Here is a 21,623-nt window from a genome sequence, read left to right as displayed (position 1 = left end):
ATTAGATCTAGTAACACTTCTCTTTGAGAACCTAGGGATGCTTGGGGTTTGACATGGAACCTGTGAGTTATGCAAGCCCAGAGCAATGGAGTGGGTGGTGGGCCCTGATTCCCCCGAGGGTGGAGGCACCCCCTCCCTAGGGCCCCAGGGGTTGACAGAGAGGCTGGGGCTCCCCCAGGAGCCATCTGCCATCAGCAGTCAGCATCTGCTTCTTGCCCGCTGTAGGAGCCGGGGGGCAAGCCTTACTCTCAGGACCTGTCTCGGAGCCCACAGAGCCTCAGCGACACAGGTTATTCCTCTGACGGCATCTCCAGCTCTCAGAGCGAGATCACTGGTGTCGTGCGGCAGGAGGTGGAGCAGCTGGACAGCGCAGGGGTGACTGGGCCCCGCCCGCCCAGCCCCTCGGAGCTCCATAAGGTGGGGAGCAGCATGCGGCCTTCGCCGGAGGCCCAGGGCCCGGCCCCCAGTGGCGAGCGGAGCAGGCCGCCGAGCGGCAGTGCTGAGGAGCAGAAGCGCCGGCCCCACTCTTTGTCCATCTTGCCTGAGGCATTCAACTCCGACGAGGAGCTGGAGGAGATCCTGGAGGAGGAAGATGATTCCGCGGAGTGGGGGTGCCGGGGGGAGCAGCAGGATGCAGCGGAGTCCTCCGATGACTTCGGGAGCCAGCTGAGGCACGACTATGTGGAGGACAGCAGCGAGGGCGGCCTGTCCCCTCTCCCGCCCCAGCCCCCGGCCCGGGCGGCAGACCTGACCGACGAGGAGTTCATGCGGCGGCAGATCCTGGAGATGAGCGCCGAGGAAGACAACCTGGAGGAGGACGAGGCCACCCCCGCCGGGCCCAGCCCGGCCAAACATGTCTCCCAGAAGGGTGGGCCCCGGCCCCGGCCCGAGCCCAGCCAAGAGCCAGGAGTGCTGCCCAAGAGGCGCCTGCCCCACAACGCAACCACGGGCTATGAGGAGCTGCTGTCCGAGGGAGGCCCCGCGGAGGACGTGGACGGTGCTGCTGGGGCCCTGCAGGGCGGGCTCCGCCGCTTCAAGACCATTGAGCTCAATAGTACGGGCAGCTACGGCCATGAGCTGGACATGGGCCCAGGCCCCGACCCCACCCTGGACCGGGAGCCTGAGCTGGAGATGGAGAGCCTGACGGGCTCGCCCGAGGACCGCTCCCGCGGGGAGCACTCATCCACACTACCGGCCTCCACGCCCAGCTACACGTCGGGCACCTCACCCACCTCCCTGTCCTCTCTGGAGGAGGACAGTGACAGCAGCCCCAGCCGCCGGCAAAGGCTGGAGGAGGCCAAGCAGCAGCGCAAGGCCCGGCACCGCTCACACGGGCCCCTGCTGCCCACCATCGAGGACTCCTCGGAGGAGGAGGAGCTTCGGGAGGAGGAGGAGCTGCTGCGGGAGCAGGAGAAGATGCGGGAGGTGGAGCAGCAGCGCATCCGCAGCACGGCCCGCAAGACCCGGCGGGACAAGGAGGAGCTGCGGGCCCAGCGGCGGCGCGAGCGCTCCAAGACCCCCCCCAGCAACCTGTCACCCATCGAGGATGCCTCGCCCACGGAGGAGCTGAGGCAGGCGGCCGAGATGGAGGAGCTCCACCGCTCCTCCTGCTCCGAGTACTCGCCCTCACCTTCCCTCGACTCAGAGGCCGAGGCCCCGGAGGGGGGCCCCGGCCGGCTCTACAAGTCGGGCAGTGAGTACAACCTGCCCACCTTCATGTCCCTCTACTCTCCCACCGAGACCCCCTCGGGCAGCGCCACGACCCCCAGCTCCGGCCGGCCCCTCAAGAGCGCTGAGGAGGCCTACGAGGAGATGATGCGGAAGGCCGAGCTGCTCCAGCGGCAACAGGGCCAGGCGGCAGGGGGCCGTGGGCCCCATGATGGTCCCTCTCAGCCTGCAGCTCCCCGGGCCCAGGGTTCCTTTGAATACCAGGACACCCCAGACCGTGACTATGGCGGGGCTGCCCAGCCGGTTGCGGAGGGCACGCCAGCCGGCCTGGGAGCAGCCGTGTACCAGGAGATCCTCCAGACATCCCAGAGCATCGCCCGCATGCACCAGGCCTCCTCGCGGGACCTGGCCTTTGCTGAGGACAAGAAGAAGGAGAAGCAGTTTCTGAATGCCCAGAGTGCGTACATGGACCCGATGAAACAGAATGGCGGCCCACTCACCCCTGGTACCAGTCCCACCCAGCTTGCTGCCCCCGTGTCTTTCACCACCTCCACCACCTCAGACAGCAGTGGGGGCCGAGTCATCCCTGATGTCCGTGTGACTCAGCATTTTGCAAAGGAGCCTCAGGACCCCGTCAAATTGCACAGCGCTCCTGCCTCCCCCAGCTCCACCTCCAAGGAAGTAGGCATAGGCTTTGCCCAGGGCCCCAGGGCCTTGGCCTCCACGGCTGCGACCCCTGGTCCGGCTGGCTTGCCACGAGGGTACATGGCTCCGACTTCCCCAGCAGCCTCTGAGCGTAGCCCTTCACCCTCTTTCGCTGGCCATGGCTATGGACAGAGCCCGGCCACTGCAAACTATGGGTCTCAAACTGAGGAGCTACCCCAGGCCCCCCGTGGCCCAGCTGTCAGTGGGCGGGCTACCAGAGAGAAGCCCCTGGGTGTGAGTGAGGGTGAGGGTGGCCCCCCACAGACCTCCCGGGGATATCCCTATTTTGCGGGCTCCAGCCCCCCTCTCTCTCCATCTTCTCCCTCAGAGAGTCCCACATTCTCCCCTGGCAAGCTGGGCCCAAGGGCCACCGCGGAGTTCTCTACACAGACACCAAGCCCAACCCCTGCCTTGGACACGCCACGGAGCCCTGGCGCCCCTGCGCCGACACCCACGGTGGCTCAGGGCACACAAACGCCACACCGACCCAGCATGCCTCACCTGGTATGGCAGCAGTCCTCTCAGGATGGCCCGTTCATGGTTATCACCCTGGCATCAGATGCCTCCAGCCAGACCAAGATGGTCCATGCCAGTGCCTCCACTTCCCCAGTGTGCTCACCTGTTGACACCCAGCCTACCACCCACAGCTACAGCCAGACAACACCTCCAAGTGGGTCTCAGCCCCCCGAACTGCCTGGGTCCCCTGGCTTCCCGCGGGCACCCAGCGCTGGTGCAGATGGGCCCCTGGCAGTGTATGGCTGGGGCGCCCTGCCTGCCGAGAACATCTCTTTGTGCCGGATCTCCTCCGTCCCTGGAACGTCTAGGGTTGAGCCCGGCCCCAGGCCCCCGGGCAGTGCCGTGGTAGACCTTCGCACTGCCATCAAGCCCACGCCCATCATCCTCACCGACCAGGGCATGGACCTGACCTCTCTGGCTGTGGAAGCGAGGAAGTACGGCCTGGCTCTGGATCCAATCCCAGGACGCCAGTCGACCGCTGTGCAGCCTCTGGTGATCAACCTCAATGCCCAGGAGCAGACACATGCCTTCCTCAGCACCGCCACCACCGTGAGCATCACCATGGCCTCCTCTGTGCTCATGGCTCAGCAGAAGCAGCCTGTGGTTTATGGAGACCCCTTCCAGAGCCGGCTTGACTTTGGCCAGGGCGCGGGGAGCCCAGTGTGCTTGGCCCAGGTCAAGCAGGTAGAGCAGGCCGTCCAGACCGCGCCGTATCGTGGTGGGCCTCGGGGAAGACCCCGGGAGACTAAGTTTGCCAGGTATAACCTGTCCAACCAGGTAGCACCTTTGGCCAGAAGGGACGTTTTGATCACTCAGGTGGGCCCGGCGCAGAGTGTTGGCCTCAAGTCGGGCCCAGTGCCAGAGCCTGGTACCGAACCCCATCGGGCCGCTCCCACAGAGCTGCGGTCACACGCCCTGCCAGGCACCAGGAAGCCACACACAGTGGTGGTGCAGGTGGGCGAAGGTGCAGCAGGCACCGTGAGCACCCTGCTCCCAGAGGAGCCAGCAGGGGCCCTGGACCTCACGGGTATGAGGCCTGAGAGCCAGCTGGCATGCTGCGACATGGTCTATAAGTTCCCCTTTGGCAGCAGCTGCACGGGCGGCTTCCGCGCTGCCCCAAGCGCACCTGAGAGGAGTGTGGCAGAAGTTGCCCCACCTGGCCAAAGCAGCGGCCCCTTCTACAGTCCCCGGGACCCAGAACCTCCCGAGCCCCCCACATACCGGGCGCAGGTGGTCGGGGGACCCGGCCCCCACGAGGAGCAGAGGGCCTACCCACAGGGCCTCCCTGGCAGGCTGTATTCCTCTATGTCCGACACCAATCTGGCTGAAGCCGGCCTCAACTACCATGCCCACAGGCTTGGGCAGCTCTTCCAGGGCCCAGGACGAGACTCGGCCATGGACCTCAGCTCCCTGAAGCACTCCTACAGCCTGGGCTTTGCAGATGGCCGCTACCTCGGGCAAGGCTTGCAGTATGGTTCATTCACTGACCTGCGTCACCCCACAGACCTTTTGACTCACCCGCTTCCCATGCGGCGGTACAGCTCAGTGTCAAACATCTTCTCAGATCACAGGTATGGCCCACGGGGAGACGCAGCTGGCTTCCAGGAGGCCAGCCTGGCCCAGTACAGCGCCACCACAGCCCGTGAGATAAGCCGTATGTGTGCGGCCCTCAACTCCATGGACCAGTATGGAGGGCGGCACGGCAGTGGTGGTGGGGGCCCCGACCTCATGCAGTATCAGCCCCAGCCCAGGCTCAGTGCCCCGCAGGGCCTGGCTCCCCTGAGACCTGGCCTCCTTGGGAACCCCACCTTCCCGGAGGGCCAGGGGAGTCCTGGAAACCTGGCCCAGTACCGGCCTACAGCTGGCCAGGCCGCAGCAGTCAGACAGCTGCTGCCATCCACAGCCACTGTGCGGGCAGCCGATGGCATGATCTACTCAACCATCAACACTCCAATTGCTGCAACACTGCCCATCACCACGCAGCCTGCCTCAGTCCTGCGGCCCATGGTGCGTAGCAGCATGTACAGGCCTTACCCACCCGGTGGAGTTGCAGCTGTGCCGCTTGCCAGCCTGACGCGCATGCCCGTGATTGCCCCTCGCGTCCCTCTCGGGCCCACGGGGCTGTACCGATACCCTGTACCAAGTAGATTCCCCGCCCCTGCCAGTGTTCCACCCACTGAAGGCCCTGTTTACCTGGGGAAGCCGGCTGCTGCCAAGGCCCCAGGGACTGGGGGGTCCCCCAGGCCAGAGCTGCCTGCTGGGGCTGCTCGGGAAGAACCCCTTTCCACAGCAACCCCTGCTGCTGCCAAGGAGGCAGGAGCAGCCCCAGCCCTGGGGGTGGGCCAGAAGCCGCCGGGAGAGGCCACTCCCGGGGGTGGCAGCGGGCCCCTGGGCCGGCCGGGGCTCGAGAGGGAGGATGCCTTGCCAGAGGAGAGGCAGCGGAAGCAGCAGGAGCAGCTGCTGCAGCTGGAGCGAGAGCGGGTGGAGCTGGAAAAGCTGCGGCAGCTGCGGCTGCAGGAGGAGCTGGAACGGGAACGTGTGGAGCTGCAGCGGCACCGTGAAGAGGAGCAGCTGCTGGTGCAGCGGGAGCTGCAGGAGCTGCAGACCCTCAAGCATCACGTGCTGCAGCAGCAGCAGGAGGAGCGGCAGGCGCAGTTTGCCCTGCAGCGGGAGCAGCTGGCCCAACAGCGCCTGCAGCTAGAGCAGATCCAGCAGCTGCAGCAGCAGCTGCAGCAGCAGCTGGAGGAACAGAAGCAGCGGCAGAAGCCACCCTTCCCAGTGGCCTGTGAGGCACCTAGCAGAGGGCCGCCCCCAGCAGCCCCAGAGCTGGCCCAGAACGGCCAGTACTGGCCACCCCTGACCCATGCGGCCTTCATCGCTGTGCCCGAGGGGTCTGGGCAGCCGCGTGAGCCCATACCACACCGTGGTCTCCCCAGCTCTGCCTCGGACATGTCGCTGCAGACGGAGGAGCCGTGGGAGGCGGGCCGCAGCGGCGGCCTCAAGAAGCGGCACTCCATGCCACGCCTGAGGGACGCATGCGAGCCGGAGTCAGCGCCCGAGCCCTGCGGGGTCAGGAGGATAGCGGACAGCAGCGTGCAGACGGACGACGAGGATGGAGAGGGCCGCTACCTCCTGACCCGACGGCGCCGGGCACGGCGGAGTGCTGACTGCAGCGTGCAGACCGACGATGAGGACAGTGCCGAGTGGGAGCAGCCTGTGCGCCGCCGCCGGTCCCGTCTCTCCCGCCACTCAGACTCCGGCTCTGACAGCAAGCACGATGCCACGGCCTCCTCCTCCGCTGCTGCCCCCGCCGCGAGGCCCACGAGCAGTGTGGGCATCCAGACCATCAGTGACTGCTCCGTGCAGACAGAGCCTGACCAGCTACCCCGAGTCTCTCCAGCCATCCACATCACGGCTGTCACCGACCCCAAGGTGGAGATCGTCAGGTACATATCGGCGCCCGAGAAGACTGGGCGCGGCGAGAGCCTGGCCTGCCAGACGGAGCCGGAGGGGCAAGCCCAGGGCGTGGCTGGGCCGCAGCTCATGGGGCCTACCGCCATCAGTCCCTACCTGCCTGGCATCCAGATCGTCACCCCAGGGCCCCTGGGCAGATTCGAAAAAAAGAAGCCGGATCCCCTGGAGATCGGATACCAGGCCCACCTGCCCCCGGAGTCCCTCTCGCAGCTCGTGAGCCGCCAGCCTCCCAAGTCTCCCCAGGTCCTCTACTCACCAGTCTCCCCCCTGTCCCCACACCGGCTCCTGGACACCTCCTTTGCTTCCAGTGAGAGGCTGAACAAGGCTCACGTGAGTCCCCAGAAGCACTTCACAGCTGACAGCGCTTTCCGCCAGCAGACGCTGCCGCGCCCCATGAAGACCCTGCAGCGCTCCCTGTCTGACCCTAAGCCCCTCAGCCCCACCGCCGAGGAGTCTGCCAAAGAGAGATTCCCCCTCTACCAGCACCAGGGGGGACTGGGTAGCCAGGTATGGGCGCCGGGGCTGGGCCAGGGTGGGACAGGGGTCTCGGCTTAGCCTGGGGGGCCCCACAGGGAGGGGCGTCTCCTGGGGTGGGAGTGGAGTCACCTCCAGCTCCAAAAGCCCAGAGCTAGAAGTCGAGAGTCGGAGGCACATTGGGTGCATATCCAGTGGAGCCCACAGCCCAGCAAGGTGATCCTGGGCAAGACACACTCACACATGGGCCCCCGAGGCCATCCAGACCCTGCTGGAAACTTCAGCCCCTCCCTAGAGCTGCCGCTTCACGGCCCACAGCTGGCCTAGGCTCTGCCACCTCCTTCTTCCAGCCTCCCCAGCTCTCCCATCCGGCCTGTGCCCCTCCAAGTCCAAACCTCTTCTCTGGATGTTTCCTGGAAAAAAGAGTAACACGGACCTGGCTGAGCTGCTCCCCATTCCCCAGCTTCAGCCTGGCTCCCCTTGCCCCACACAAAGCCCCAGCCCCCTGGACTACCCTTCAGGGCCCATCCCCGTAGGCTGCAGTATGCTCTCCACCTCATTTTGTCCCGTGCCCCCATCCCACCAGTGAGTCTGTTCACACACCTGTCTGCTCCCCTAGATAGCAGCTCCTTGTCTGTGACTTTAGTTGCCAGTGTTGTCCTGGAACTGTGAGAGAGGGCCTGGCGTGTTGGGAAGATGGGGATGGCTAGGGCCTGACACCAAGGACTTTGAATGCCAGGCCAGGAGGGGAGGGCTTTTCTCAAAGGCCCTTGAAGCTTCTGGATGTTTCAGGCAGGTGAGACAGGACGAGATGAGTATCTTAGGAAGCTTCCCGGGCAGAATGTGGGCAGGTAGACTGAAGGAAGTGCCTGCACAGTGGCCCTGGGGGGAGCCTGCAGGAGCCAGAGGCATTGTGAGGTATACTGACCCGTTTTCTGGGTAGGATGCAGAGAAGGAAGAGGCGAAGGCCTCGAGGGGTGGGGCTGTGGAGGAGAGCCCTGGGGTATGCAGCCCAGAGGGGAGGGGATGCGATACGGAGTCAGCGCTGGCAGGGAGGGCAGGTCAGAGAGGTGGGGGTTCCTGCCTCCCCACTGGGGTCAGCACAGAGGTCCCATGCACTGGGCGCACTCCCATGAGCACTCATGGCATGTGATCAAAGTGACAAGCGATAGACAACAGCACGAGGAGTTCAAAGAGGGAAATTTATTCCATTCCCTCAAAGGCCACCCTTCCTCCTGACGTTTAGGGACACATTAGCATTTCCTTTAGGACAAGTGTTGAGAGCAGGTAGGAGGTCTTTGTGTAGTTGCTTGGCAAGATAAGCCGTAAGAAGTCCAGTGTCAGTCCCCAGTGTATTTGGGGGATTTGGGTGGTCCATAAAACCCAGAGGCCAGGGAGCTGGAGACAGTGGGAGGGCAAAGCTTCTGGCAGTGTGGACTGTGAGGCAACATAGAGTGAGCAGGTGAGCAGGGCCCCATGGAGTGCACATTTGGGAGCCCCGGCCAGGAAGCCAAGGAGCCAGAGATACTGCTGCAGAGGCCCTCGAGGGGTCTGGCAGCCTCAGAGCTCGGGGGCTGACAGGGATGTGGAGGAAGCTGGGGCCAGGCGGAGAGCGTGGCCTGGTAGAGGGTGGTACAAGGCTGCAGGGGGAGGAGACTGTGAACAGGCAGCTGAACTGCCTTTCACTTGAGAGAGGAGGAGGGCAGGAGGCAGAAAAGACTCAGAGCCTGAAGCCCCTGACCTCCAGTCAGCACGCACCCCTGGCCATGATCCTCTAGGGAATCCGGTGGGCCCAAGACCCTCTCCACTCCTGTCCATGGCCCCCCGCTGCCCTTGGCCCCTGCCAGCTGCTCAGACCCACACCCAGAGCCAAACTCGTACTCTCCTGCCCTCAGTACAATCAGTGGGAGGCAGAAGGTGATAAGCCCACTGGAGACGAGCAGGGTTTCTCAGAGCCACTGGGGGCCAGGCCAGTACTGGGCATCAGCCAGAGGGGCCTCTGCTCCTTCCTCCCCTCCCACCGCCCTGAGCTCTGGGAAGGAGAAGGCCCATAAGACAATCACAAGCCCTCCTTCCAAGGCCACTGGGTGGGCAGGGCAGGCCTCGAGGTTGCCTGGAGAACCAGGGCGCTGACCCCGGCCAGGCCAGGGCTCTTCTACCCCGTGCCCCAGCAAGCCACCCACACCTTGGGTCTCAGTGCTGCCCGCCCTTCCCTCTGTCTCAGGTGTCGGCGCTGCCGCCCAACGGCCTGGTCCGCAAGGTGAAGCGGACACTGCCCAGCCCCCCTCCAGAGGAGGCTCACCTGCCCCTGGTTGGCCAGGCTCCTCCCCCGCAGCTGTATGCAGCCAGCCTGCTGCAGCGTGGGCTGGTGGGGCCCGCCGCTGTCCCCGCCACCAAGGCCAGCCTGCTCCGGGAGCTGGACCGGGACCTACGGCTGGTGGAACATGAGTCCACCAAGCTGCGCAAGAAGCAGGCGGAGCTGGACGAGGAGGAGAAGGAGATCGACGCCAAGCTCAAGTACCTGGAGCTGGGCATCACCCAGCGCAAAGAGTCTCTGGCCAAAGACCGGGGTGGCCGGGACTACCCACCCTTGCGTGGTCTCAGCGAGCATCGCGACTACCTGTCTGACAGTGAGCTCAACCAGCTGCGGCTCCAGGGCTGCGCCACCCCGGCTGGCCAGTACGCGGAGTTCCCTGTCACTGCCGCTGCTGCCGCCGCCGCCGCCGCCCCTGCTACTCCCTCTGGCTCCGCTGCTTTCCAGCCGCCCCGGTTCCCACCTCCAGTGTCCCTGTACCCTGCAGGCAGCGCTGGGCCAACTCAGAACGGATTCGCAGCCCACCAGCCACCCACCTACCCTGGTCCCAGCACATACCCAGCACCTGCTTTTCCTCCCGGCACCAGTTACCCCGCTGAGTCGGGCCTGCCCAGCCAGCAAGTGTTCCGTCCCCCGGGCCATTATACAGCCCAGACGCCCCTGCCAACCACACAGACCACCCTTTTCCCAGCCCCGGCTGACAGCCGTACCCCCCACCAGAAGCCACGCCAGACATCACTGGCCGACTTGGAGCAGAAAGTGCCCACTAACTACGAGGTGATCGCCAGCCCTGTTGTGGCCATGCCCTCAACCCCATCGGAAACCAGCTACAGCGGCCCTGGCCCCACCGCCAGCAGCAGCTACGAACAGGGCAAGGCTCCCGAGCTGCCACGGGCCAGTGACCGAGGTGGTGTGAGCCTGAGCCCAGCCCCCATCTACTCCTCTGACTCACACTACACCAGCCTGGAGCAGACTGTCCCCCGGAACTACGTGGTGATCGACGACATCAGTGAACTGACCAAGGACAGCACCTCCTCCACCGCCTCCGAAAGCCAGCGACTGGAGCCCCTGGGGCCGAGCAGCAGTGGGCGTCCAGTGAAAGAGCCAGGAGAATCAGGGGTCCTTGAGGGGTCCGCACTGCCCTGCTGCTATACCCGAGGGGAGGAAGAATCCGAGGAAGACTCTTACGAGCCCCGTGGTAAGAGCGGCCAGCACCGGGGTGTGGAGAGCAATGGCCGACCAGCCAGCACGCACTATTACGGTGACAGTGACTACAGACACAGCACTCGAGCAGACAAGTATAGTCCAGGCCCTGCGGGGCCCAAGCACCCCTCCAAGAGCTTGGCCCCGGCTGCCGTCCCCTCAAAGCGCAGCAAGCACCGGAAGCCGGGCATGGAGCAAAAGATCTCCAAGTTTTCACCTATTGAAGAGGCCAAGGATGTGGAGTCAGACCTGGCTTCCTACCCGTCCTCTGCAGTTAGCAGCAGCCTGGCCTCTCGAGGCAGGAAGTTCCAGGATGAAATCACCTACGGGCTCAAGAAGAATGTGTATGAGCAGCAGCGGTATTACGGGGTGTCCAGTCGGGACCCAGCAGAGGAGGATGACCGCGTGTATGGTGGGAGCAGCAGGTCCCGGGGGGCACCCGCATACAGTGGGGAGAAGCTGTCCAGCCATGATTTCGGGGGCCGGGCCAAGGGATACGAGCGGGAACGGGAGGCTGTGGAGCGACTTCAAAAAGCGGGCTCCAAGCCCTCATCTCTGAGCATGGCCCACGGCCGAACCCGGCCCCCCATGCGGAGCCAGGCCTCTGAAGAGGAGAGCCCTGTCAGCCCCTTGGGGCGGCCCCGCCCTGCTGGGGGCCCCCTTCCCCCCGGGGACACCTGCCCACCATTCTGCTCCAGCCACTCCATGCCCGACGTCCAGGAGCACGTCAAGGAGGGACCGCGGTCCCACTCATATAAGCGTGACGAGGGCTACATCCTGGATGATTCCCACTGCGTAGTTTCCGACAGCGAAGGTAATGGCAGCTGGGGGTGATGTCTGCGGCTGCTCAGCACCTGGGGGGCCTTGCCTGCCCATGGGGCCCTGAGCCCTGAGGTGTCCTGGCGGGGCCAGGCCTGGTGCCTCACCCAGTGGGCCCTGCTGCTGGCTGCCCTTCCTCCTGCTCCGCCCGCGCCCTGACCCCAGCGGTGGGAGGGGGGGCCGGGGACCTGGCGTTAACGCTTGTGGCTGTGGTGCCCACTCTCTGTTTTCCTTGCATGGCTTCAGCTGGGCCAACCCCCTGAGGCCAGCCCGGGGGTTGACCGTGTTCTGTTTTTGGTCTCTGAAGCGTATCACCTGGGCCAGGAGGAGACAGACTGGTTTGATAAGCCCCGGGATGCCCGCTCTGACCGGTTCAGGCACCATGGGGGCCACGCAGTCTCCTCCTCCTCCCAGAAGCGAGGCCCTGCCAGGCACGGCTACCACGACTACGATGAGCCCCCCGAGGAGGGCCTGTGGCCACACGATGAGGGTGGCCCTGGCCGCCACGCCTCAGCCAAGGAACACCGACACCGACGGTGACCACGGGCGGCACTCGGGCCGCCATGCCGGCGAGGAGCCGGGCCGGCGTGCTACCAAACCACACGTTCGAGACGTGGGTCGCCATGAGGCCCGGCCTCACCCGCAGGCCAGCCCTGCCCCGGCTGTGCAGAAGAAAGGTCAGCCTGGGTACCCCAGCTCTGCCGAATACTCACAGCCATCCCGCGCTCCGTCAGCGTACCATCATTCTTCTGAAAGCAAGAAGGGCTCCCGGCAGGCCCACCCCGGGCCCGCGGCACTGCAGCCAAAGCTAGAATCCCAACCGCAGCCACAAGGCCGGCAGGCAGCCCCAGGGCCACAGCCGTCCCAGCTGCCACCGTCCAGGCAGACGACCTCGGCAACAGCGTTGCGCCAGCCGCAGACACAGCCGCAGACACAGCCGCAGCCACAGCAAGGTCTCGGGCTGCAGCCTCCGCAGCAGGCCCCATCGCAGGCTCGGCTGCAGCAGCAGGGCCAGCCAGCTGCCCGGGGTCTGGCCCCTGCTTCCAGCCAGCCAGCAGGGAAGCCTCAACCAGGGCCCCTGACAGCCACAGGCCCCCAGCCATCAGGACCAGTAAGTAGGGTTCTGGCACGTGGATCCCCCGCAGGGTGGATGCTGGGATCACAGCTTGGATGGGCCCTGGGTTTCAGGCTGGGCAGAGCGGATGGGCAGTAGCTCAGCTGTGTTCTGTGTTCTGCAGCCACGGACAGAGCAGGCGAACAGCTCTAAAGGGATCGCCAAAGCGCCCCAGCAGGGGAGGCCTCCTCAGGCCCAGCCACCGCCAGGACCTGGCCCTGCAGGTGAGCCTGGCTTTGGGCACCCTTATCTATGACCCAGAATACCTCCCCTTTTCCTATGCTGACTGGCACCCTGAGCTTCCCCACACTGCGCGCCATCACTGCTTCCTGAGAAGTGCCCAGTGCAGCGCTGCAGGCCTCCCCAGCAGAAATGAGCCTGGGGTTAGAATTAGCCAATGGGTCACCAGCACGGGGGACTTAGGGCCCAGGCAGCTCCGAATGGAGCCCCTGGGGAGCGCTGGTGAGCACAGTGCCATGACCTAGCTCCTTATTTTCCATCCCCACTCCTCCCTCTTTGCCTTTCCCTTCCTTGCTCCTTCTTTATCGTCCTCAACTTCCTTTTTCTGCTTCTTCACACCCCTTTTCTTCCCATTCTTACCTTCCTCTCTTGATTCCTCCATCCTCCTTCTCACCTTCCATTGCACAGGGCACCTGTGTTGCCCTTACTCGCCTGCTCAGACTCTGAAGAGCCGGTCCAGGCACAGCTCATGATGGTGGCTCCTTTCCCCCTAGGCATGAAGGCTGGAGCCAAGCCTGGAGGGACCCCAGGGGCTCCTGCCGGCCAGCCCGGTGCTGAAGGGGAGAGCGTGCTCTCCAAGATCCTCCCCGGTGGGGCCGCGGAGCAGGCCGGCAAGCTGACGGAAGGTAAGCAGTGCCTACGGCTGGGTCCGTGGTGGGCGGTGCTCACGGGCCCTACTGTGGCAGAGTTTGGGTCTGGGGAATGGTTCCAGGCTGGGTCACCCAGGCACGGGCCAGCCCGAGGGCGGACCTGCTGCTGCCTAGTTATCCTCAGGGCAGTCCCTGCCCCTCAGGCCGAGCTTGGCTTTGGTGCACCAAATGGCCTTGACTAGGAGGGAGCCTCGCCCACTTTCCTGACACCTCTTTCCTTTCTCCTGTGTCACAGCTGTGTCTGCTTTTGGCAAAAAATTCTCCTCCTTCTGGTGACCATGCCCTGCAGGGTGAGTATGAGCCTCCTGTACCCAGCTTCCCTGGGAAAGGCCTGAGGCACTTGGCATTGTGGGGGGGGGGGGCCTTCTGGGAGAAGCATGGTCTTCAGCAGCGGCTGATGTAGTCAGAGCTGCAGTGAGTGTAGGAGGAGAAAGGGGAGGAGGGGCCCTATGCACAGAGGGCCCAATGTGGGGCCTGTACAGTAGAGGTCCCCAGCAAAGGGAAGCCAGGGCCAGCTTCCCTTTGTCCTTTTCCAGCACCCAAGCCCCTGATAGGGCTCTGAAAGCTACACGTTGACATTAGGTTGTAGGGGGCTCCCCAGGGGTGCAGCTCCTCCCAGCCCTCCCTTGTGTATACTCCACAGGCTCTTGAAGAAATGAAGGGAGATGATATCATTGCTGTGGAAAAATCTCTGGAGCCAGAGGCCTGGGCACAGCTCTGGACTCTGCGTATAACAGTGAGTATCAGGACCAGGCTGGGTTGGGCGGAGGAGGAGGTGAAGGGCCCAGGCCGCCAACCCAGCTTCTGCAAGTGTGAACTAAGAGGGGCCTGGGGAGCTTCCTTCAGCTGGGACAGGCCCAGCAGCTACCTGGAGGCAGAGACAACTGAGCTGGCTGAGATGACTCAGGTAGTAACCTCCGGAAAGGGCCGGGCAGAACCCACTGTGCCCCACATCTGGGGCTCCATACACTGGGCGCTGATTCCAAAGCCCCGTCTCTGAGGCCTAGTGCTGGTCACTTTGCTCCAGATGTTCAGATGAAGCCGGAATCCCCAGAACCTGTTGAGTTGGCAGTACTCAGAGTGATGTCAAAATAAAATTGACCTCACCGTTGCAAGAGGCACATGAAGAATGAGCGGAGAGGTGGATGGGAAAGGGACAGAGAGTCAGGGGAGGACACTCAGACAGGAGTCTCAGCTCCAGACCAGGTCAGCCCAGGAAGAGAGCAGAAGAGCCTCAGGAGGGGGACCCTGGCTCTTGCTGGGCTGTGGTGATCAAAGCAGGATCAGATGCCTGGGCCTAGAGCCTTCTCTGGCCCTGGCCTTGCCTCCAGGCAGGGAGGAGGAAGTGGTACCTCCTGCAGGATGGCGGGGAGGGTAGACTGGCTGTCTGCGCTGCTCTGCGCACAACTGGGGACCACCTCCTCACATTCCATAGCCTTGGGGTCCTCTTCCTACCCTTCCTTTGCCACTTCTGCTGCTGAGAGTGCGGAGGTACGGTGCTTCTCACGGTGGGCAGGCATGTGTGTGGCAGGGCCAGGCGCTCAACAATCAAATCACAAGGGAGCCCTGGGACCCTCCGGGGCCTTTGCCCGGGCCTGGCCTGCTTGTAGGAAGGAGTGAGATCAAAAGAGCCACCTGTCTCTGGAGGACCAATGGGGAGACTGGAAATGTCCAGTTACCATCTATTTATTCATTTATTCAGTAAGTGTTTGTCAAGTACAAGTAGGTGCTATGCCCTGTTCTGAAGAGTGCTGAGGATCCAGCAGAGAACAGGACTGGGTCCCTGCCCTCTGAAGCTGGCAGCCCGTTAAGAGGGGCAGAGAAGAAATAAGTTAAAAAAAAAAAAAGATGAGAAGGTAATTTCTGGGGTATCCCTGGAGGTCCAGTGGTTAAGACTCTGCACTTCCAATGCAGGGGGTATGTGTTCGATCCCTGGTCGAGGAACTAAGATCTCACATGCCACACAGCATGGCCAAAAATATTAAATAAAATGAAATTGAGTCCTTAAGTAAAAGTAAAACATTTTTTAAAATGAGAAGCACATGAACCTATTTTAAAAGTTTAAAAAAAAAAATAAAAGGAATTTCTGAAGGTTTTAAGTGTTCCCAAACCAGTGAGGCAGTTATTGCGCAGAGGGGTCTGCGCTAGAGAAGGTGGTCAGTGACAGGTGAGGCTCAGGTGGGGAGAAGAGGCTGCTGTGGATTGTGCCCGGGTGAGGGAACGGCACCTGCAGAGCCTCCAATGAGACAGATAGACTTCAGGGACAGACAGAAGGCCAGCACAGCCAGAGCCATAGAGGAGAGAAGAGAGGTCCAAGGGTGCAGTCGGAGGAGCCAGCTGGGCTGGGCTTTGCAGGCCAAAGTGGAGAGCCCAGAATTCTTTCTAAGGATACTAGTCACAGCACGGCACTCCAGCGTTCATCCCGCCGTCACCCCCAGGGCAGCGGACTCCCTGCCACCTTCCCGCCCCACCACATGTTTTCTCTGAGCTTCCCTGGAACAGAGGTGAAATGGGAGGTTGTGCTGAAGGGAGGGGAGGAAGGGGCAGCTCGGGACCAGGCCCATGGCAGGATCCGCCTTGGATGTAGGGCCAGGGCTGTGTCACTGGGGAGCGAAAGGAGCCACCGGCGTGGCTTCGTCCCGCGTTCCGCCCCATGACGCGCATGGGCAACTGAGGCCACTCACTGTGGGCTTCAAGGAGTCTCCCTCAAGGCCTGGCATCCAGCTGATCAGGCCAAGTGGTCAGCGCTGCTGTGAGTGTCTGTCTCCTGGTGTCTTTTGTGGAGATTTCAGAAGTGGGCTGGGAGAGGCTCATTATTTTAAACAAAACCCCATCTTCCTCATTCTTTTTTTTTAATTTAAAAAAAAAATTATTTCTTTCAAAGTTTACAAATAACAAAGGTACACCTTGAATTTAAAATTGCCATTATAGATGAGAGCATGCATGGACAGTCATTTTTGTTTGAGTAATTTTTAAATAGATTTTAAAATGTGGTGAGGGAGGGATCTGACAGAGATGAATGTGCCAATCAAAACCACAACTGTGTATCTTTTAAAGCACATCATGGCTTTAAGTACCGTGTTGCTAAGGAGTCTCATGAAGTGCCATAGACTGTACATCAAATCAGAGTATTATTTCTTCAGTGTAATTGTTTTCAGAGCCACATTGTGTTGCTTATTTGCTAGTACTAATCAGTCAAAGGGCACCATTCTTTTTTTTTTTTTTGGAAACCAAAGCTGTCTCAGAAATGGCCAATTTAATTTTACAGTAACAAAACAGACAGCACAACACAGACTCTCTCAATACAGATAAACTCACACATACTGGAGATTATATATAATAGACATATATAAAGCAACTTGTGTTAAAGAAATGTCCCTTCCTGGCCAACCTGATTCTTCTTTCTTCCTGACCTTCTCTTTATGACCTCAAACCTGCCCCAGCACCCATCTCCTCTGCCTCAGTGGGGCTGGGATCCTGTGGGTGTGGAGGAGCCGGGCCATCAGCCTGTGGTGGACAGCTGGAAGGAGGGGGGTGGGAGGCAGCTGTCCATGGTGCTTGACCAAATTTTTCTATCTTTCCTTTTTCCTTCTCTCCTTCCTCCTTTTCTCCTCCAAGCATCTACAACCTGACAAACCTTCGGCCCAAAGACTCACAAGAGGTGGGACGTGGCCATCGGGCCTCAGTTGAGGACAGGATGTTTTCTAACAGCAGCTGCCGGGGTGAAGCATCTGCTGGTCACGTGGGACCACCAGACCCGGGTACCAGTGACTGTCTTCCCAGAGACCCTGCTCTCCTCCGGGTGCCACCGTCAAGGCGCAGCCATCGGTGGGAGGGAGGAACGCTCTCTGGAGACCCTGCCACACGGCAGTCTTGCTGCTCTTCCCACAGCTGCCCTCCGCGGCCCGGCCGGCCCGGCCTCCAATGCGTTATACACAGAGTTGGGGTGCACGCTGCCTGTTTTTGACGGACGCTGCCCTCCCTCCACCATGCCAGAAGTTTTTCCACAGCCTTGGAGAGGGGCTTTGACCGAGGGCTGGGGGCCCCGGGCTCCGTTTCCTTCACATTCCAGCTGGCCCGGATCCCTCCACGGCCACAGGGCCCTGCCCCCCTCACCCTGTCCTCCGGGTGACTCCAGAGCAGGCGTCCACGTGGCTCGCGTGGGATTGGGAAGAACTTTACAAACATTAGGACCTAACACTGTCTCATCGCTGAAATCAGAGGCCATAGCACCGAAAAGCAGCATGGGCGCCGGCTGAGGCTTCTCCCAGCCTGTGGGCGGCCGGCCGCGTGCTAGCACGCCCGCCGCCATCTTCAAAGCCATTCCCCCCAGTCATCGTGAGCATCCCAGCGGCCCCGCCATTGTCTCGACCAGCCGGCTCCTTGTTCGTACACCTGGGGATTTCTTTTGATTTCAAGAACAGCCTTAATCATTTCAGTTTGATTTAAGTGTATACCTCATAAACATTGTTCTTTCGTTTCTCCCCCGACCCCTCCTTTCTCTCTTCCCTCTCTCGGCTCGCCTCCTTGCCTCTCCCCTCCACCACCACCTTGTGACTGATGGTTTGGTTTCCTCTTTGCTCTGCCCCTGCTCAGCACAGGGAGAATGTTGACTAAGAAGCAATAGTGGGCAGCAGGCCACCAAGAGCACAAGCCCAGGGCGGGGTCTAGGGAAGCCCCTCAGCCCGCCTCTGTTTACCGTGGAACTCCAGTCCTTCTTAAGCCATCACCAGTGGACGTGCTCAGAGCAGAGGGGCCAGGGCTTCTGCCAGCTAAGCGAGAGAAGGGCCCAGAGCCCTGCGCTGGGGTGGGTGGCGCTGTCGAATCCACCCCAGTGGACTGGGCGGGGCTCCTCCCGAAGGCCCTTCCGTCTGGGGCCTCCTTTCATCTTGGGCACAGCTGCAAGTCTCGTCTCTAACATTCTATGCAATGAAATATAAACCCTCAAAGACAACTGTTAATATTTATTAAATTCCGTGTTATGTATAAGGAGTTAATTGCGAAGATGCAATTGAGAAACTGGATAGATCAGCTCATATCCGACCCCTCGCTCCCTTCCCCCTCCCCTGCTCCCACCGTGTGCGTGAAGTTCTCAATCTGTGGCATGTTCGACCTGTGGCAGGACTCACTGCTGCCAGGCGAGTCACCGCCGGTCCTGCAGCGGAGCATGCACAGCTCGCAGCCTCTTTGCACGATCTCATCCATTTTAAATGCTCGACCCTCTTGCTTGGAGTTCTTTTTCTCCCAGACCCCCTCCTTCAGGAGTGCTTCTAGCTGACTTCTGCACGAGCTAGTGAGGACAGCCGGAATTGCTGCCTGAGCATGCCAGGCCGTGGGCCCGGCAGTATAAGGCCCCCACACCCTGCGGGTCTCTCTGACCAAGATGTCTCCGGGGAGACACGTGGTGGGAGCCCACCCAGGATGTGTGCACGTGAACATTTGGAAGGTTGGCTGTGGGATTTCCATCTGTAAGTTGCCCCCCGCCCTTGCCCTGGCCCGGGCCAGAGACGTCTGGCCACCCCTTCCCAGCGGGGCAGTGTTCAGGAGCGGAGCTGGGCTGCCTCTGCAGCCAGAGAGACAGAAGCCAAGAGTGGGGCCTGTGTGTCCTAGGACCCCAGCTCCTGACTGCGCCTGCTCTGTGCCTCTCATCTGGCTTGTAAGCTCCAAAGTCTGTGAGCCGGGAGATCTAGGCTGGGACTGGAGGCCAGAGGGTGCTCAGGAAAGGCTGGACCTTTGCATTTGTGGTGTGGACAGCTGACAGAGTCACTTTGGATCAGAGTGGGTGTTCCCATAGACTGGCTTCAAGCGGAGTTTTTTGGGAAGCATCTTAATGACAAAACTTCCAGAAGGTTCTGTGGTGACACTCTCTGCATCTGTCCCCTGGACCTAAACACCCCACCAGCCCTCATCTCCGGAGCCTCAGCATGCCACTGCTCATGACTGAGCCAAGCGTGCAGCAGGCACCCGACCCCTCCAGGCCTGGCCTTCCTCCAGAGCTTGCACCATGCATTTCTCAGGGGTCTGCATTTCTTCTTCTTTCCAATAAGGTCTATCCACTCTTTCAGAGAAGGATCCTGGCCCACCTCTGGCAGCTGTGGATGAGATAGGAGGCTGTTACCCGCTTTGTTGGGCCCAGGCCCTGCCCTCCTGGATTTGGGCTTCATCCATCCAACGGGACACCTGCCTCATTGCAGACAGCAGGCCTGGGCTATGTGAGGCCATCTGTGTGAGGGCTGAGGGAGGCCATCATCTGGCCCCTCTGACCACCCAGGGCCAGGTTTTTGTGAGGTGTGCCTATTGCCTGGATACGTATGTGAGGGACTAATGCAGTGAGCCTCCCCACAGAAGGCCAAGGGACGGGACCAGAAGCAGGGAACAGGCAGGGAGATGACAGCAGGCCAGCCTCCATCAAGGCTAGTTTCAGGCTCTCACACATTGACTTTTCAGCAAATCTCCTTTCTGTTCAAGCTCTCTGAGTTGGACATTTCTGACATCTGCCATTCCCCACCCCCCAATGTATCCACATGACACATCTGTACCCTCACCCCCTTGTGAAGGTGGCTGGAGCAGGCCTCTGGGCCACAGGTGTGCTGGCCCTTGTGTAGATACAGCTGTGACTCGGGGGACCAGAGGCTGAGGGACCAGCGTTCGATGCCTTGGGTGCTGGGGAGCACCAGGCACATCTCCACACAGGCAAGGGGATGTCTCTGGGAAGCAGTCCAGGCCTTCTCTATACCCTCCCCCAACCCAGTGTCATGAGTTAGGGCCCTGCCTCCTCTGTCTACTTGAGGGCCCAACGCATTCACAGCGACAACCCCTGCCCCACCATTGCTTAGTCCCTTGGGAAGAGACTGTGGTCTCAGGGCCCATGGTGAGAGGGCAGCAGTGGCAGCAACTATGTCCTGTCTTCTGGAGCCTGTGGGGAGTTTTCCAGGCCGATCCTTTGCCATGGCAACAAGACCCTGGGCTGTTGGCCCCTCCCTTGCCCTTGTGCCCCCTTCTCCCATTCTGTAAATACTTGTCATCGTGGACTCCGACAGGGTCAGAGGGACAGGCCTGATCAACGGAAACACCTCAGAGATATCATTTCTGTCTCCCTGGGTACCAGCAGCCCTGTTGCCATATGCACTGGGGTGGCACGGGAGAGCCATGGAAGTCGTGAGATTATCGTGTGTGTGCATGTGAACAAGTGTGTGAGTGTGTGTGTGCGTGTCTGCCTCATTCAGCCTCTGGGAGCCAATAAGCCCGTCCTCTCTTAGAGCAGTGCCCTGGAGAGCGGTGGCTGCCCCATGCCTTTCCTCTGCTAGCTTCCATGTCTTGTTTTGGCTCCCCCCACACACTCCTTCCCTGCCTCCCTTCTTCCCTCTCTTCCCTTCTTTCCTTCTCTCCTTCTTTCTTTGAGGGGGGAAGAGTGCTGTACAAAGTCAAACAAACAAGTTTACAGTTGTAAGTGCAATGACCCGAGTCCTCCACGTGACCTTGTGAACCGTGTGCCGTCCTCCTGTGCTCTGTGAGAACTCGTGGTACTTCAGTGTCCCTCCCCCTGTATTGTGACAAGGTAATTCTGTGGTATCAGAATAAAAGGACTTGATATAAACACCCTACAGACTGTCTCTGGGATGGTTTCTGAAATGGGCAAACGCAGGCAGAGAAACAAATCCCTCAACTGTGACAGCCCCAAGTTTTCATGGTTAAAGGGAAAGAATGAGAAGGCAAAGTTGTGGGAAGTACTGGCAAGGCCAGGGCAGAGTTCACAGCAATCTGGCCAAAGACAGTGGGTCACGCTGTTATGCCCGATGTCCGAATCCCTGAGCGGGAAGAGAGGCGGCTTCCAAGACAATGCAACTCGCATAAAAGGGAAGTTTATTGCTGACTCAAGTCAGGGCCCTTGCCGCACGTCCAGCACAGTGGTACCGGGTCAGAGACCCCTGAGCCCAAGCTGTTACCCAATTTATAAGGTGTGCATAAGCAGTTGGTAGCTGGCTTAAGCGGATTGGTTACATGTTTGCAAAGTAATCTTATTGGCCCAAAACCTTCACGGGCTTTTTTCAAACTTGGGCGTTTGCGGGCTTTTCAACTTTCCCCTGATAGGTTCCCTTTTTCTTACTAGGCGCATGTTGATTGGCTGGCTCCAGGTGGCCTGATAATCATGTTACCCTGGAAAACCAGGCCTACTCCTGATCTAGGCTGCCTGTCATGGCGCAGCCTCACAACGCCACAAAGGCAAGTTTAATGCTTGAACCTGGAGAGAGCAGTTAGTTCACTGGGCAGACTTGTTAATTTTTTTTTTAAGTTTTTTAAATCGGGGTTTAATTACTTTATAGTGTTGTGTTAGTTTCTGCTATACAACAAGGTGAATCAGCTACAAGTATACATATATCCCCTCCCTCCCACCTACTCCCACTCAAGGGCTGACTGTTGAGGGTGCCTCCACATTCTGCGAGTA

At 60.8% G+C, this 21,623-nt stretch overlaps 1 protein-coding gene across 1 annotated transcript in view; it reads left to right on the top strand.

The window, feature by feature from the left end:
• BSN (bassoon presynaptic cytomatrix protein) overlaps positions 1-20,781 on the top strand; it is a 79,024-nt gene extending 58,243 nt beyond the window's left edge. Inside the window, 9 exon segments of the mRNA XM_070456075.1 lie at positions 226-6,870; positions 9,062-11,168; positions 11,481-11,707; positions 11,709-12,284; positions 12,412-12,511; positions 13,022-13,153; positions 13,413-13,467; positions 13,821-13,913; positions 16,796-20,781. Of these exon segments, the coding sequence (XP_070312176.1) occupies positions 226-6,870; positions 9,062-11,168; positions 11,481-11,707; positions 11,709-12,284; positions 12,412-12,511; positions 13,022-13,153; positions 13,413-13,453 (9,828 nt within the window). The 3' untranslated portion in view covers positions 13,454-13,467; positions 13,821-13,913; positions 16,796-20,781.
• The last annotated feature ends 842 nt before the right edge of the window (positions 20,782-21,623 follow it).

This window comes from Odocoileus virginianus, chromosome 26, assembly GCF_023699985.2.
Source record: "Odocoileus virginianus isolate 20LAN1187 ecotype Illinois chromosome 26, Ovbor_1.2, whole genome shotgun sequence".
Taxonomy (NCBI): Eukaryota; Metazoa; Chordata; class Mammalia; order Artiodactyla; family Cervidae; genus Odocoileus; species Odocoileus virginianus.
The sequence above is the reverse complement of the archived record's forward strand: the minus strand, read 5'-3'. Positions and strand labels throughout refer to the sequence as shown.